This window comes from Conger conger, chromosome 3, assembly GCF_963514075.1.
Source record: "Conger conger chromosome 3, fConCon1.1, whole genome shotgun sequence".
Classification (NCBI taxonomy): domain Eukaryota; kingdom Metazoa; phylum Chordata; class Actinopteri; order Anguilliformes; family Congridae; genus Conger; species Conger conger.
In genome coordinates, this window is record NC_083762.1 from 46,474,894 (window position 1) to 46,493,822 (window position 18,929).

At 39.5% G+C, this 18,929-nt stretch overlaps 1 protein-coding gene across 6 annotated transcripts in view; it reads right to left on the reverse strand.

The window, feature by feature from the left end:
- The window catches only part of ubr3 (ubiquitin protein ligase E3 component n-recognin 3), a 245,906-nt gene that overhangs the window by 23,191 nt on the left and 203,786 nt on the right, over positions 1-18,929 (reverse strand). For 5 of the 6 annotated variants that reach the window (XM_061235075.1, XM_061235076.1, XM_061235073.1 and 2 more), the window contains one exon: positions 3,248-3,348. In XM_061235075.1, the coding sequence (XP_061091059.1) occupies positions 3,248-3,348 (101 nt within the window). Of the gene's footprint in view, positions 1-3,247; positions 3,349-14,498; positions 14,626-18,929 lie in introns of those variants that run through there. The other variant, XM_061235079.1, reaches the window with a different exon arrangement.

Sequence of the window (18,929 nt, forward strand, 5' to 3'; positions counted from 1 at the left end):
GATATTCCTCTGCGACTATTATTTTCATTGTCATATACTGAATGTGACAGTGATATATTTTTTTCTTCTTCAGAGCATGAATTACTGGAAAGTAATGCCATTTTAATTTGGAGGGTAGCATGATTGAAACAGTCATTGATCTGTATAATTGTAAGCCCTTTAAAAAAATGGTATACAGCTGTCCGAAAATCTTATCAATTTTCATGGCTGCTACCATTAGTTCACATCTAAACTATGTACTTATGTAATTTCGCAGCAATTACCTCTTTTAGTTTATTTTACAGAGCATTAATTACTAGAAAGTAACAAGACACATAATTGGTACATTTATACAAGTACATATAGCAACAAAATACTTACCCAATTGATTTCTAGAAATGAATCAACTCTTTAAGTCCTGTGTTCCTCTGAGATCTATTTGGTTGTTGATTCAAAGAGAATATTTGATTGAATCCTCAGCAGCCTGCCCAGTAGTACATGTTGTGTGAAGTAGACCACCATAGTTGCAGTACCCGTAGCAGGTATTAATGCATCGGAAGCCTTGTCAGTGCATAGGTAAAAAAAATAATGTTCTTGGTGCTTCTGCGAATTTCCTGTCTTTTTTGGCTTTTGCCAATCATTTAAATCTCTTCTTTAAATCATAGATATTGGGTTGAATTTCCAGAATTTTATTTTACCGGATGGTAAAGAATTTTCTTTTACTGGAAGGTAAAGTAATCATATCCATATAAACAGTGGTTGCCTGGACTGAAGATATCTTGTGTTTTCAGAAAGTAAACCATTTCAAAGTCTGCATTTTACAATATTCCAACTCCGCTAATTTTCCCATAATAACTTGAACTTTTATTATATTAGAATGAATGACTAATATAATGTGTACAGTGGTGTGAAAAAGTGTTTGCCCCCTTCCTGATTTCTTATTTTTTGGCATGTTTGTCACACTTAAATGTTTCAGATCATCAAACAAATTTAAATATTAGTCAAAGACAACACAAGTAAACACAAAATGCAGTTTTTAAATGAAGGTTTTTATTATTAAGGGAGAAAAAAAATCCAAACCTACATGGCCCTGTGTGAAAAAAGGGATTGCCACCCTTAGCAGCAACAACTGCAGTCAAGCATTTGCGATAACTTGCAATGAGTCTCTTACAGCGCTGTGGAGGAATTTTGGCCCACTCATCTTTGCAGAATTGTTGTAATTCAGCCACATTGGAGGGTTTTCGAGCATGAACCGCCTTTTTAAGGTCATGCCACAGCATCTCAATAGGATTCAGGTCAGGACTTTGACTAGGCCACTCCAAAGTCTTCATTTTGTTTTTCTTCAGCCACTCAGAGGTGGACTTGCTGGTGTGTTTTGGATCATTGTCCTGCTGCAGAACCCAAGTTCATTTCAGCTTGAGGTCACGAACAGATGGCCGGACATTCTCCTTCAGGATTCTTTGGTAGACAGCAGAATTCATGGTTCCATTTATCACAGCAAGTCTTCCAGATCCTGAAGCAGCAAAACAGCCCCAGACCATCACACTACCACCACCATATTTTACTGTTGGTATGATGTTCTTTTTCTGAAATGCGGTGTTACTTTTACGCCAGATGTAATGGGACACACACCTTCCAAAAAGTTCAACTTTTGTCTCGTCAGACCACAGAGTATTTTCCCAAAAGTCTTGGGGAACATCAAGATGTTTTCTGGCTAAATTGAGACGAGCCTTAATGTTCTTTTTGCTCAGCAGTGGTTTTCGTCTTGGAACTCTGCCATGCAGGCCATTTTTGCCCACTCTCTTTCTTATGGTGGAGTCATGAACACTGACCTTAACTGAGGCAAGTGAGGCCTGCAGTTCTTTGGATGTTGTTGTGGGGTCTTTTGTGACCTCTTGGATGAGTCGTCGCTGCGTTCTCGGGGTAATTTTGGTCAGCCGGCCACTCCTGGGAAGGTTCACCACTGTTCCAATTTTTTCGCCATTTGTGGATAATGGCTCTCACTGTGGTTCGCTGGAGTCCCAAAGCTTTAGAAATGGCTTTATAACCTTTTCCAGACTGATAGATCTCAATTACTTTCTTTCTCATTTGTTCCTGAATTTCTTTAGATCTCGGCATGATGTCTAGCTTTTGAGGATCATTTGGTCTACTTCACTTTGTCAGGCAGGTCCTATTTAAGTGATTTCTTGATTGAGAACAGGTGTGGCAGTAATCAGGCCTGGGTGTGGCTAGAGAAATTGAACTCAGGTTTGATAAACCACAGTTAAGGTATGTTTTAACAGGGGGGGGGGCAATCACTTTTTCACACAGGGCCATGTAGGTTTGGATTTTTTGTTCTCCCTTAATAATAAAAACCTTCATTTAAAAACTGCATTTTGTGTTTACTTGTGTTGTCTTTGACTAATATTTAAATTTGTTTGATGATCTGAAACATTTAAGTGTGACAAACATGCAAAAAAAAAAAAAAAGAAATCAGGAAGGGGGCAAACACTTTCACGCCACTGTATATGACCATTTCAAAAGAAAAGAGAACTGTAGGTAGTTTAAGGCTGTTCCCTATGAAGTAGGGTAGCCAACAAGCCTTGAACCCCTTGAACCACATTATTTACCACCTTTTCCGGACTGAGTCAAAAATTAAATAGTTGAAGTTACAGTAATTGTTTGGAAGCATTGCGGCGGCTGGATTTTTTTACATTTATTTTAAACGAACTAGTTAGCTAGGTCACTAAGCTTGCACAAAAAGAGAAGAGATGCATACACTTTACTTTCTATAACTTGCCACCCAGGCCATATAAATATTATGATAATAACTACAACACTAAATGCAGAAAGCTAATTGGCTGAACTGAAACTAACTGAAACACATTCAGTTAAGGTTGGTGGTTCTAATCCCGGTGTAGCCACAATAAGATCCGCACAGCCATTGGGCCCTTGAGCAAGGCCCTTAACCCTGCATTGCACCAGGGGAGGACTCTCCTGCTTAATCTAATCAACTGTACGTCACTCTGGATAACAGCGTCTGCCAAAGGTCAATAATTTAATGTAATGTATTTTAATCTGCATTTTTTTTTCTCCTGCGTATATAATGCAGAATACTGCATTAGTGTGACCACTGATATAAAGTAAATATAGCGTGTTACATACACCAATCAGCCACATTAAACCCACAGTTTAAATCATTATTAAAAATGTATTACAGAAATGGACAGAACATGTGAGGGTGCATGTTGATAGTTGACGTCAGAAAGGTGGGTCGGTGGTGTGGTACCTTTACGTAGTGGCTGAGGCATGGTCAGCACAAAGATAATCAGCAGAGAGGGTACGTCTCTGAACAGCATGGGGACCTCCGGCCTCTCGTCACTGCAGGCCCTTCCAATAGAACAATAACAACCATAAATTCTGGGCTTATATTGTGTGTATACAGCTGACTACATTGAATAGGATTTTATTTAAACCTACAACAAATGCCTCAGATCTTATCCTTGATTCTAATGAAATGAAAATTAATGAAAATTGCTCATTAAAATGTTGTTATCCAGGAATCAAAAACTTGACATTCGCAACCACATCATGTTTTTGATGAGAAACATACTAGGGAGGACAACCGAAAAATTTATTTCCAGAAATCAACATGAATATTATGATTATTATCTCAGTTTAACCTTATTAAACTAATATCTGGTGGACAATAATTCTGCTTAGGTTGAATTTTAATGTGACAAAATGACTGTTTTTGTGGCTTTTAAGCGCTCATTTTACCAGCATTCCATCAATGTTAAATGCTGGACCCCGACGGCACCGAAAAACAGGCAGATTTCACTGCAATTCCATTCTTTACGTATATGGAGCTCGAAAATGGTGACACAACAATAGCTTTTGCTGGTTTACTTCACGCGCTCATACATGGCAGTTGGTGGCAGTTCGAACAGTCAAAAGTGTGACTGGAGCCAGGTCAATATTTTTGCTGGGTACTCGGTATGTCCAGCCTTATAAGTCCAAAGTCCCTGGTTACTTTTTCATAGTTTCAATGGATTTTGACAATAGACATGTCAGACTTCAATCCTGTTAACGCTCTCGAGCGCGCGTCAAAGTTTAGGTAGCAAATAACAGTGCTGTATCCTTCTGACGTCATTTACATAGCTACAGAACTGTCCGATCACGCCAAATCACTGATAGAAACAAGATGAATTAATGACGATTCAGAAAATGTATAACTTTTAAAGATTTAAATAAATCCTATGGTGGGACTTTTGCCATTTATGGACGGTACGACAGAAAATTCCGGTGCCGTCGAACATAATCGAATGCTTTTATTTATATCGTTCGAATGACCAAGTGCCATTAAAAAGCAAATTGTATGGCTTTGTGCTATTTGCGTATGCTAGCTACATCATGCTAACATCGTACAGGGACCAGTAAAGGCTTAGAACACACTAGCACATAGTTATTGTAAGTTTGATCACCTCTACTGTAAAGTAAAAAAGTGGACAAATTACGTTTTCTGTGAGAAATCTATTGGCGAGCTCACGTGCACACACAGCGGTCTACATTCTAAAGCTCCACTTTGCCCTCCCTAAACATACTGTATATTGTGTGCATTTCTGTATCTCTGATTATTCATTCTGGCACAAATATAGGTCAGTGACAAATAAGGACTTCCAGTTCAGAATAAAATGACTTTATTCTGTTTTTGCTTTTAATACCACACAATAACAAGTAAATATTCAAGGTGAGATCTCACCAGGTATGTAGCACTCTGGAAATAAACATTTTTGCTATTTATTGTACTTGCTGTACGGTCAATGTGTTGAAAAACACAGGAAGCGTGGCTTACACACATTACAATCTGACAAAGACTAGGAGAAACAATATGAGTTCAATACACAAGAGTGATTGGACAGAAATGACAAACATGTGTGAGTGAGGAAATGGGTAACAGGACACAGGTGAACTGAATGACAGAAAGTCTACGGAAAGTGAGACGGGACAATAGGCATGAAAACAACACGTGGAAAACGGCAAATGTTAAACAGTAAACGCTATACACAAACAATTATACATAAATAATACATAAATATAAATGTTTTGGACATCAAATCAAAACCGACATGTGATTGACCCATAAAAACAAATTGGGCATTCCCAATTAGGAGAAAATATAAAAACATCTGCAATTATTCAAAAATATACAGTGCTCTCCATAATGTTGGGACAAAGACCAATCATTTAATTATTTGCCTCAACTGTACACCACAATTTGAGATTCGTAATAAAAAAAAACCCCACGTGATTCAGATCGGGTGACTGACTGGTCACTCAAGAATGGACCGTTTTCTAGCTCTTTGTTGCTTTAGCATCATTGGGATCATTGTCTTGCTGTAGAATCAACTGCCAGCCAATGAGCTTTGAGGAATTTTCTTGTAGTTGAGCAGATAGGATGTGTCTATACACTTCAGAATTAATTTTGCTACTACCATTGGAAGTTATATCATCAATGAAGATAAGTGAGGCAATACCTTCGGCAGCCATACAAGCCCAGGCCATAACACCCCCGCCACTGTGTTTCATAGATGAGGTGGTATGCTTGGGCAGTTCTTTCTTCAATTCCTTCCATACTTTGCTCTTGCCATCACGCTGATATGTTACTCTTTGTCTCATCTGTCCACAAGACCTGTGAACTGTGGTTGCACTTTTAAGTACTTCTCGGTAAACTGTAAGCCGGCCATCCTGCTTTTACGGCTAACCAGTGGGTTGGATCTTGCAGGATAGCCTCTGTATTTCTGTCCATGAAGTTGTCTGCAGACAGTGGTCATTAACAAATCACCTGACACCTGCAGAGTGTTTCTGATCTGTTGGACAGGTGTTTGTGGATTTTTCTTTATTATGGAGAGAATTCTGTCATCAGCTGTGGAGGACTTCCTTGGCCTACCAATCCCTTTGCGATAACCAGTGCTCTCTTTCTTCTTGATTATGTTCCAAACTGTTATTTATGTGCCAAAGGTTTGGCCGATGTCTGTAACCGCTTTATTCTTGTTTCTCAGTCTCATAATAGCTTCTTTAACTTTCATTGGCACAACTTAGGACCTCATATTGATAAAAAGCTATATTAGTTTCCAAAGGTGATCAAAAGACTAGAGGAAAGACAATACCTGTATTAAGGAGGTAATTAAACACACCTGAGTGTCCCAAACATTATGGTGCTCTGAAATGGGGGGACTATGTATAAACGCTGCTGTAATTTATACATGGTGAAACCAAAATGTAACAGAACATAACATAAGGTAATGGCGAGAACAGACCATAAGCCCAGCAATGCTCGCCTTTTCCTACCCCTAAGTGTACCTACTACCTAGTTTGCTTAAAAGCTAAATAGAACACCATATCAAGCCTGGTATTGAAAACCCCAAATGTTTTTGCCTCCACTACATACAGTACCAGTCAATAATTTGGACAAATTAACGTTTTATTTCCACTGTTTGTAATCAAGTAATTCATATGTGGTCAAAGCGCAGATTCTCATATTTTATTAAACAGTGTTTTTTATACATTTTGGTTGCACCATGTATTAATTACAGCACTTTTTATACATAGCCCCCCAATTCGATGTTTGAGACAATTTAACATAATGTCAATAAAACAGTCATGTTTTGTATTTGGTTGCATATCCATTGCATAAGCATGACTTCCTGATGTCTGTGACCTATCAACATCACCAGAGTCTGGATATCTTGTTCTCAGGTTGTCCTACAAGCGATACTATAACTCTTGGGGGGTGGGACTATATTGGGCTGTAAATTATGCTGATACAGTATAGAACACATTTGTTGGCAAAATGTCATCAAGGGTCCAAGGTATCAGATGAGCCTCAAACCATCCTGCTGCTGCCAGACATGCTGTAGATACTACAAGGGACTTATCTTCTGACTAATTTGCCTGTTGAACTCAATGGAAGAATTGTTCAGGATGAATGAATGAATTCAATAGCCAGCTAGCTCTAGGGAGTGGTGACACTGAGCATGCATTAAAGAGGGGGGTGGGTCTGAGCCACTGGCTTCACTGTTGGGCTAACTCAATGAGACACCAGTGAAGGAAAGAGCCCACTTTCCGGTGTGAAATGCTTGCATTAGCACCCTTTTGGCTTAAGTATATTATTGCTGTTCGTTGCCTGGTTATTTAGTTGGAAGGAACCATGCTAGTTTAGGAACATCTGAGCTGGGCCTTTATGCACAGCCCCCTAATAAGCATAAGGAAATTGACAGTGTAATGTAAAATAGCTACACTGAAATACGGCAGTGCCAGTGTTAATGCCAGCTAGTTGACTGGCTGATATGGGATATTTCTAATTTGTGTACACATGAGAATATATGATCTTTCTAGCCTACCAACATGTAGTTTGTCTAATAATATGCAAATAAAAACTGAAATAACTGAAAAACTTAATTCAACCAAGAACTTATCATAAATGATTGACAAAAAAAACACTTCTTGCCAGTAGATGGCATCCGTGTTTAAGTTCTCAGCCAAGGGTTTTATTTTTATTCCATATTTATAATGACCTATCAAGTATTAATTGAACCTCCAGATGTAAAAACTTTAATTTTATTAATCACAAGATATGCATTGCATACAACATTATAACATTTATTACCACATTGAAAATCAAAGTGATTTGTGGGGAGGACTATCATTGAGTAAAGGTGAATGCAGAGTAGTTAGCCATAACTTTGTTTAATAGGTAAATTACTTTTGGATAAATATTGGTAATTATGTATAGGCCCATATACATATATACTGTAACTTATAGTATATCTGCTTCTACACTTGTCAGAATGACATGCACTAGGCCTATATAAAGAGGTCATATGAATATACACGCTGTCCTATACAATATGCACTTAAATATATGATCTATTATGGTCAATTAATGACACTAGCTTAAAAATTGTAAGCTATTTACAGTTTTTGGACAAGCTATGTCGAAAGACTGATACAATATATGTGGTCCCAAATAGGACACATGGGTATGATGGTGTAGGGGTCCTCGCACGGGCTCCAAAATATGTAGGGGTCTTCGCACGGGGCTCCAAATTATGTAGGGTCCTCGCACGGGCCGCCAAATAACGTAGGGATTTTACTCTCTACGAAACCAGGGCGCCAGTTAATGTTATGTAGCAGTATAACTGCAAAAAGTAATCAGTCTCATAAAATTACGGTTATCAGAAATATCCAACCACAAATTTAGTATTTCAATTAATAATTAAAATAACCAATATTAATGATTGAACACACCGATAACCTGAAGGTTGGAAGTTCTTCGAAAGACTGCTTTAACTCGGCTCTATGTGATTCCAAAACAGACACCGGGGTTTAATAAAATATATTTATTATTAATAAAATATATTTATTAAACAACGTACAAACACAGAACAGATAAACTAACAGGAATTAGTAGGGGAAGTTAGGGTGTGTGTGTGTGCATGTGTGCGCGCGCAAGCGTGCGTGTCGCTTGAACAAAGGAAAGGTAAGTGGGAGTAGCTAGCTTGGGTAAGCTAGAGTTCTGGGTGTGTTAGTTATTGTTAGCTGTGAGAAGACTACTTGCGTAGTTTACTCTATATGTGCGCAATAGACGACGAATCAATTCACGTACATATATAGCTAACAAAATACATTCCAATGATAAGACGGCATATATGGAAACAGATTCACAAAAACAGTTAGACTAAACTAAACACTGGCTATGCCTGCATGTTTGTTGTCTTACTGAGTCCATACGCATTGCTGGATCCAAAAGACGTGCTGTCCTTGTAGAAGCGGCGATGGTAATGTGAATGTACTGGAGAGATGCGCAGGCTGGGGCGTCTTAGCCGCGCGTTGTCGTCTGGTCCACTCGGTTGCTGGAAGGATGTTCGCTTGTCCTTTTTCCGGGTGGAAAAGTTTGTTGCCGTTGTTCGTTGGTGAGCTTTGCAGGAGTAAACTGATGTAGCGTTCCGCATACACCAGTTTCCACTCGCTATAGGCCACAAAGTTACCGCGAGGTAGGCCTGGTAGTGCGCTGTGCAGCATTCAGCCTATGTCCGAGTCTCGGAGCAGATGAGCTGAAGCGAATGGCCAAAAAGGGTGCGTCGAAGAAGTGGGCGAAGAGAGTGAAGAGAAGAGAAGAAGCAGAAGAAAGATCCCAAGAACGTGTCTTGCTCTTATACGGGAAAGTTTATTGCTCCCGCCATTACGGGATTGGCTGAACCAAGCTAGGCGTCATGCGGGGTGGACGTTGCGGAATTGTCCTGTGGGAATGTGGAAGTTGTAGTTCCTACAATGGAAATCAGTAGTTCAAAAGTATATTGCCTCTAAGACCATTGTAAATCCCTTCCTATCATTGAAAAAGGCTCACTCTCATCCTCTGCCTTTGTTTATAGTCCTTAAATTCGGGTTTCAAAGTATACTTTTGTCAGGCCGTCAATTTGTATCAAAACATTGTACAGCACAAGCCAGCTTTGGCAGTTAGAACCCATTTTCACCCTATTAACTTTAATTGTTGTAGAGCTGTTAGAACATTCCGATTTTTTGTGTAGCTGCCTAAATTGCACTCCAGACAAGCGATCACTGAAACTCTGTATACTATTGCTTATTATCCTAGCGAAGACTACATATCTACATAACTAAAGCAAATTAGCTATAGTTAGCTTGACGAATGTACAAATATCCACATACCATAAAATATAGGCAATACAATCATAGTAGTGATTGCACAAGTGTTGTGCTTCATGTGGGTATTTGTAAATTCAGGAAGCTGACTAGTTATAGCTAACTTTCTTGCTGTTACTGAAAACTGGTATTGTTTTCTAACTAGATCAGCAATAGTGTACAGTTTCAGTGTTTGCTTGTCTGGAGTGCAATTTGGGCAGCTACATGTTCCTTTTATCTCTTTAGATGTTCAATCATCCGGGTTAAGCTAAACCTTTATTTCTCTCAAACTGTAAATTACAGTTGCATCGTTCATGGTAGACTATCATACCGTAAATCCTCAAATTGTGTCCGGGGTCTTTTATTTACTTAGGCTGCACAAAGCACAGGCCTTTATTTGGGGCAGGCTTGTATTCGAGGCAGGCCTTTATTTCTTATTAGGCTTCTGTTGTAGAATTTTATTCTTAGAAATAAAGTAAAAGGCTACACTTAAAGTGGGCCAACACTGTTCAACACTTGTAACCGTTCAGAAATCAATTAGTGTAGGCTAATCAGGACACCGTTTGGTAAGTCATAGTTTATTGCAAATATTCTCAAACACAATAAATCACATGCAAGTCCAGAATCCATAAAATAACAACTTTTCCAGACACGCCTTCATGAGCACTAACAAATTAGCGTAGATAACAGCAAGTTAAGGATCTTTTTTTCCTAAAGTGTGTTTTATTGAGAGACATGCGTTTTGGTTGGAGCAGCATACTATCAAAAGATTTTCGCTTTGGTTTGGGATTTAATTTACTTTTGGACTGTTTGATTCTATTGCTAAATGTTGGGACTGATGGGCACTGAAATCTGGGGGGTATTTGATGGTTCACTGTTAAGTTTTGTGTAGTTGAAAGAGTGTCGGGATTTCCACCCGTCTGTTTATTGCGAGCCAAGGCAGCCGCTTTCATTCATTCATTGAACGTGCGTTGTGCTGTAAATACATGGAAACCTTATTGCGTAGCCAAGTAGCCTAAATTGAGTTAATTTTTAATATTGCCTGATTTACTTTTTATTAAATTCGTAGGCTGGAATGCCTCACGGCAACAATTGTGTTTAAATGTATACTGCTTCAGCCTTTGGCAAGCTACTTAGAAGGGGGCGGCAAGCGACTGGAGAGCAACGTGTTGGAGACCCATGGTGTAGGACAACGACTTTTCATTGGCAACAGTATTAAACCAACCAACAGTATAAAATATTAAGAAGAGCTCTTTTATTTCATTGAGTTAAATCGAAACAATGGCTTCTAGTGCTCATGGACTGATAGCCCTACTGGTAGGCAATATTACCCCGGCTTGTATTTGGGGGCCGGCCTTTATTTGTCCGAATCGGCCACGCCCCCGGCTATTATCCGAGGCTTCAGATAGAATCCCGGACACAATTTGAGGATTTACTGTATGTTAGTGATATAGCCAGCTAGTTACGTAGCCAAATAACTTGCTTGCTCACAATATAGTTGGCTAAAGTGAAAACTGCAAGAAGACAAAAAATATAAATAGTGCACACCAAAGTCAATATTTCATAAAAGTCACGTGTTCGGCTAACATTTTCTTACTAGAACACTACGATAAGATGGTAGGGTCTGTTGCGTTTGTCTTTCCAAAACAGTGCACGAGAACACTGAACTGTAAAATAATGCTTTATATTAGGCGTTATATATTCATAGACAATGGGAAGCATAAATATTGTGGTGGTTTGAGGTTATTTGTTGTTGCAATTCCTCTCTTGGCCGTTAGGAGTCAATGCAAAATTGCCAATGCACTTTACAGTGCAGGACTCTAAAATTAAACATTCTTTCAGAGGTTAGAATCTTAAACAATCTGCCCAGTGGTGAGCACATGTTGTTTGACATACAGTAGACAGTATACATGACTGTAGCAGCTGTCAGAGATCTGTGCTGATGCACTTTGATGGAGAGCAGGCTGATTCAATTTCCTGTTTTTTGAGGCTGTCAGCAAATGGAAACATTTCACTAAAAATATATATATATATTTCTTTTTTTTTTGGTGATTATAAAATAAAGACTGAGGTGCAAAGCAAATTACAACAAGCCAAAGCTGTATTGTGTTAATATGTATCATTTAAACATGGCTATAACAGCAAGACCAGACCAGCCTGGCTTAGCCCTGAATAATAATACTAATAATACTATTAATAATACAAATCTATAATATTATATTGGTAATAAAAGCAGGTAGGTCTTCGTTGTTTAAAGTATGTTGTATTGTCCTATGAATAGCAATGTGTTTGCAACTCTTTTTTTTTTGCAGCTGTTTTGCAGTGATGTGTGGGTTCTTCTGAGCATTTCTCACCAGGTCTTGGGCTATTCTATCAAAAATCTTTCTTGGTCTTCCAGACCTTGCCATGACTTCAACTGTTATCTTCCATTTTCTAATAATGTTTCTGACAGTGGAAATTGGTAGTGTGAAACGTTTTGTAGCCTCCTCCTTCTTGGTGGAAATGAACTATCTTCATTCTGAACTCCTTGCACAATGCCCATAGTTGTTAACACCAGACAGAACAGACACTGCAGCTGGATACTTTAGAAGGCAAGGAGTTCAGCCCTGGAATTATACTCACCTGACTCACTGAAGCCCTATCGAGTAAATAACCTGGGTCTGGGCCTTAGTAATCATCTTTTTAAAAAGATGGGTCCAAAGGTCCTGCGATGAAATCATGTTCCGCAATAAATATGTAAATGACCTTCAAACTCATGTGCCCGGTTCCTTTCGTTTTTTATATCACAAACTAAACTCACATCAACCGCCTTTTCATAATCACAAGCCAATTATTTTTTCCCCCATTTTATCAATTTGACTTCTGGGGCCTTAATTCTCTCTCATCGAATATTATCAGTTTAAATTTTAAGATAAATATAGGCCATAATTAATTATCAGGTAGCTAAATGGCAACATGCGCGCCAGAGTTGTTTGAAAGGCATTACGACCTAACTTAGGCTACTACGACTTTTGCTTCTGGAGAATGCCGGTATGTAGCTGGCTAACACGAGAAAGAAATATGTCAATGCAGAACAGTAAAGCAACAGGTCCAATAGACTTCCATGATTAAATGCTTGCTGTCTGCGTGTAGACATTACAATTCCATAATATCCCCAGGCTCCAACACTTTACCTTTTCTTCTCTAAGTTCAGGGACGACTTTTGGAATAATAATTATTTAAAGAACCTCGTGATTAATTTCAAGAAATGTCTGGGCAGCTCCGTTGACAACTTGATTTCTGCCAGGCGCCATTTTTTTCTTTTAAAACTTACAGCAATCACAGAGCCGGCATCTACAGGATGAACATGACAAACTGCCATGGAGACTGAAAACTTGAATCAATGATATAAGGAGCTAAAGTCTTTTTTTCTTTTTTACCAATGTACCAGGGAAAGGGCAAAAAAGGAGAGACAGTAACTGTGATCTGCGAGCCACAGCCGATATGACAAATGACGGTCTAGCTTTGCTTGAGTTAAATGGTAAAAAGTAAATGTCTGAATTTATATAGTGCCTTTATCCAAAGCGCTGTACAATAGATGGTTCTCATTCACACACACTCGTTTTCTTTCCCGAATGCAATGTTGTACTAGAACCATCGCCTTGTTTGGATCAGCTTTCGGTAAAGTTGACAACTTCATAATACTGGTCTATCAGGCAACAGTATTAAAGTTTATGTTTCGCATTTTTTGCTGGTGTGCCAGCCAATAAAAAAATAAAAATAAATAAAACATGACAATTATCCGATCATCGCGGATAATGATCCAAATGCTCGTATAGCACTCAGGATACTGGTTTTGTCCGAATTATCAGATCACCCCCAGTATTTACATCCATATCGGGCGATCCATGCAGAAATTACATCCATTTTTAGTCACGCCATATAGGGGACCAAAAGCAATTGGACAGACCTGGGTGTGATCACAACATGGACCAGGCTGGATGCAGTGATTACAGGAGCTCAAGGCCATGGCTTCAATCATCTGGAGCATAGGGGCTAATCGCTTCGGGAAAAAGGAGCTGAAAGCCAAATCAAACATCCAGCCAAAGGAAAACAGACGCCTGAAGGAGATAGCAATCCTAAGAATCAATCAGAGGGATGAGAAACCAGCACTCATCGGAGTCCGAGACAATCTGAGGGGGCGGAAAAAAAAGGTCCGCAAGGCAGAGGAGGAAAGCTGACATAAACAAGGCTGTAGCCATGAAGAAGCAGGGCACCTGGACGAGGTGGGAGAGCATGCGAGAGAGGGCACTGACCAGGCAGGACATCTGAAACATTGAAGGACACCAGATCATGCTGTGTTCCATGTATGATATCCTGCCTACTCCATCAAACCTTTACACGTGGGGGTTGGCAGAGAGCCCCAGCTGCATGCTCTGCGGAAGGCCAGCCAACCTTGAGCATGTCCTCTCCTCATGTTGGTCAAGTCTGGCGAATGGGAAATTCTGGTGGCGACACAACCACATTCTAACACACCACATTCTAACACAGTTGGCTGCTGGTGTGAAGCAGGCAAGAAAGAAGTCAAAACAGCTTTCTAATGGCCCATCCATCCTGGCCATAGCAAGTGACTGGGAGATGCAGGCAGACCTTAAGAAGTAGATCAAATTCCCAGAGGAGATAACCCACACTAGACTCAGACCCAATACTCTGGTCTAAAAGCACCAAACCGGTGGTTCTTATCGAGCTTACAGTACTCTGGGACGAGAGAGTGGAGGAGTCACATGAGCACAAACAAAAAATAATACCAGGCCCTCATCTTCAGGAGCCAACATAATAGATGGAAGGCCTGGAACCTGCCAGTCGAAGTCGGCTGCAGAGGCTTCGCAGGGCAGTTGCTCTGGAGAGAACTTGAGATTGAAGGCCCAGCTAGAAGTAGGTGGTAGCCAACATCACCAGGCAGGCAGAGGTGGAATCCCGGTGGATCTGGATAAAGCGGAATGAGTGGTGGCAGAGCAAACCTGGTGACGGGCTCACAACATCACACAGTTCAGTGGTGGACAACGGGGGTAGACCAGGCGCTGGTCCTACTGTTGAGCCCCCACAAGATGTCAAGGGCTAAAATCAATAACACATCAAGGAAGAGGGGTGCCAATTTGAAAACCTGCAGAAGCCACTCAACTCAGGCCCAGTTTGGAGAGAGGTGCCTTGAGGGAGGAAAAGAAGGAGAACGATGCCACCGCCTCGCAGATGACGCAGGGGCAAGTGCCTGTAAAACTGAGCCAGTTGCGATAACCCTCATCATATTTTTCATATCTGACAGATCAGAAACACTCTTTAGAAGACGTGTGAATGTGTTAGTGAATACTCTCCATAACTACACAGAATATCAAAGCGATACGCTTTGCCGGGTTTTTTTATCGTGTCATGTTTATAATTTTGTTAACAGCATGCAAGAAAAGAAAACGCATTATTATTAATTTCAACGTCTGTTAAATTACCTTTCGCGTTCATATAGTCTTTTCTTTGTAAAGCAGGCGAGCTATCCCAAACATTTGGTGACTGGTATCTTGCAAAAATTCTGAGAATTAGTTTAAGTTGGTTAATTCTTATATTAAAGCATTGCCCATCAAAATGAATCACTAGCTAACTTGCCAACCAACTTATGTTTGCAGAGGAAACACTTGCATTATTATAAATATGGAAATGCGCTCATATCATTGCATCTAATCTAGTGAAAGTAAGAGCTGGAATTTTGGAGCTTTAATGAAATGAGAGTAGTGTTATGAGAATCTTTCTAGGTTTTAATGTTAGGTTATGAGGCAAGGGGCCCATTGCATTAACCTTCCAGGGGGACCAACATTCTTACAAGGGGTTGAGGCATTTCCAGTTTTGCTCTCTGATCAATTGAACAAAGCGCTACCTCATGCACAGAGCTCAGTTCTCATCAATTCTAGCCTACAGTAGATTATTCTTGTGATCGGAACTGCGTACTGTGGTGGTATTTTATTATTGTATGACATTATTATTGAAAGACTTGAAATAATAAATTGAAATTGAAATAACCCCTAACAATTAGACAATCTTTCTTGCAGCAGTTACCAGCAGTGCGATGAAGATGGCGACATTAGGCTACAATATCATGAAACATACCCTAACTATTACAGCATTGCCTACGTAGTTATCAAACCACAGCACTGGAAACAGTTTGTAGTCCTACCAAAAAAATGCAGCCCATTTTCATTTCCCCTCCTCTGTCGTTCAGTTTGCTACTGAATAGTGGGCCAGACACATTCCCACATAACACAGCTATCAACATTTCTTGTCTATTGTCCGGCAGTGGGGGTTAAGAGTTGTCTCTCATCCTATGTAAACACTAGACTAGTTAATCAGCATAAGACCTGGCTCTTGTAGTGTAGTTGATGGCTACTCATTTTTGAATGATCTAATTCAACAAAATTAAGAGCTTGTTAAAATTCTGTAAACCATAAAAAGACCAATGGAAAAAGAGAAACCTTTTTTATTAGTATTGCTATTTTTATAGTGCACATGCATAGCCATCATAGAACATAGGACAGACCAGTTCAAGCCGGGGCCGAGTTGTAAACAGAAGCTTGTGGGTGAAGAGCTAGTTTTGTGAGGAGGCATTCTCAACCTTGGGTTAACTGTGAGCCATCTTTGGCAGGGAATAAAACCGGGCCAGTGTAAGGGGAGTGGGGTTGGAGGACCAAAAGCAACCGAGTTTGGTTCTAAAAGTAACCCACAAGATCCAAAAACATGGGGGAAAAAACAAAACCAGAACCTATAATTGCATTGCTCATGTCCTTCGAAAACGTTGTTAGCAGCTAACATTAGCTAATAAACACCAGACACTCATTGCCGGTCGTACAGAGAAACACTGGGTTGATAACTTTACAAACATGAAACGATGAAATGTTAAATCCGACCTTGCCTGTTGTAAAACTAGTCAGCTAGCTAACTAGTTTTAGTGATAATGTTACAGTAATAGGGTTTCCAATAACGCTAGCTAGCATTAGCTACAATGTTAGGGGGGGTGGGGGGGGGGTGCTGACATCTAACATTAATATTATTACATTATCTAGCATCATTTTGTTCAGTCTTCATAAATTATTTTTATATTCAAAATTCTACAATTGGAATCAGTAGTCAGCATGTGGTTTTGATTACCTGATAGCCAAAGTGAGCTGATCATCACATTGGCAAAAATAGGACAAGTTTGCCTTCTAGCGGCGAAAAAAGGTAGTTCCTGGAAATTACTAGAAAAAAAACTGTGACCGCCAGTTGGCTAGCAAAGTCGCAACATTCAGTCACATATTTGGCCCTTAGCTACTGCCGCTCGCCACAATATGAAGTCATGAGACACTGAATTTGTAAAAATACATACATTTTAAAATATATATATATTAAAATATATTTGAGTATATATATATATATATATATATATATTAAAATACCAAAACATCTAAATGACACAGTAAACCCATCTCACCACATCAGCAATTTGTGAAATGGCAAAGGTCTACATTTTTTGTTGTCATTGATTGTAGCTATATTGAACAGGGGATGATTTGGTACAAATAGGTCTTACTGTGGTTTCGCGTTTCATTTGGCACTTCTGCCTCGAGAGATCTGCTGGGCAGTTGGAGATGTTTTGTTTTTTCCACAGTAATTACTTGTTCACAAAACCACCACCAGGTGGCATATGTTAGTGCACTAATCCACAGCGGTCTGGTGTACTTGCGGGTTCCATCATGAGAAGCATGCACTATCTATCATGAAAGACCTGAAAAGTTTCTGGAAGTAACCAACAGTACCAAACTACTCGCCAAATTTGAATCATGGTCATGTTTTGTTTTTTTGTTTTTTTTGTAAGGGGTGCATTTTCTGTCTCAGAATGCGCACAATCCTAGTGGAAAATAGACAGGCTTGTTGCTGGCACAATGGTGTCTTAAGCATTAACCCACAAAAACCTAGGTTTAAGGTTAATTTAGGATAACATGTACGTAGTCTTTAGTTAAACCACCGGGTGAACTCACACTCAGACAGCAGAAATTAGCTCAGCTGTTGTAGGCCAGTTTCTCATCGATGAAAGAGCCATCGTTGTAAGAAGAATGTTTAGAAGGGAATATTATACGGGACCTTTTAATGTTATCTTTATGACCACCTCTGATTTAGTCCTGAGGGAATCAGTTACCTCCAGCAATTACATTACATTACATTACATTAATGCCATTTTGGCAGACACTCTTATCCAAAGCGATGTACATTTGATTAAAGACTAAGCAGGAGACAATCCTCTCCTGGAGCAATGCAGGGTTAAGGCAATGCAGAGTTAAGGGCCTTGCTCATGATAATAAAATTTGAACAATGCACATGAAAACAAGTCATCAAGTAATTTGCATGTCCCTTCATCTTTGCATGTCACTTCATCGTTCTATGATTAAGTACATCAATAGTTGTTCTCCGTATTGTTTAATATTAAATATTGAATCAACGATGTGTTACTATCTCACTCAGCTCTCACTGCTGATGGCTTTGAATTAAATCCTATTGGAATTAGGAGTGAATTCAGATTTTTTTTTTTTCGCCATGTAGCTGAATAGCAGCCGTACAGGGGTGGGGTGGATGAAGACAAATGATGAAGAAACTGGGAATGAGCGCCTTTGCCCAGCTTAGATTTTTTATTTTTATTCTATTTTGATTTTTATTTTTATTAGTGCATCATGGTAACCAGGTGTGTGGTATCGTTGCGGACCGTCCACTAGACGCGGTAAAGTGTAATTTTATCATTGCTAATTTGAACAATCTAAGGTTAGGGCTTGAGCCAGTCTGTTTTTTGTATTGCTGTTGTATTTCTGTTAATCGCTCATACTGGTTGCATACCTGTAGAGTGATTGAACGTTTGTTTTGAAATTCCTGAGTTTGTCAGGAGTTTGTCAGGAGATTAGCGCTAATTTGATACTGCTTGTGAGCGATTTGTAGGTGCTTTAAATAGGCGTCTTCAGAGCGACGCCAGCGTATATTAGTCTCGTGGAAGTAGTCCTTCGTCATTAGTGCATCATTGTAACCAGGTGCGTGGTATTGTTGCGGACCGTCCACTAGACGCGGTAAAGTGTAATTTTATCATTGCTAATTTGAACAATCTAAGGTTAGGGCTTGAGCCAGTCTGTTTGTTGTATTGCTGTTGTATTTCTATTAATCGCTCATACTGGTTGCATACCTGTAGAGTGATTGAACGTTTGTTTTGAAATTAGCGCTAATTTGATACT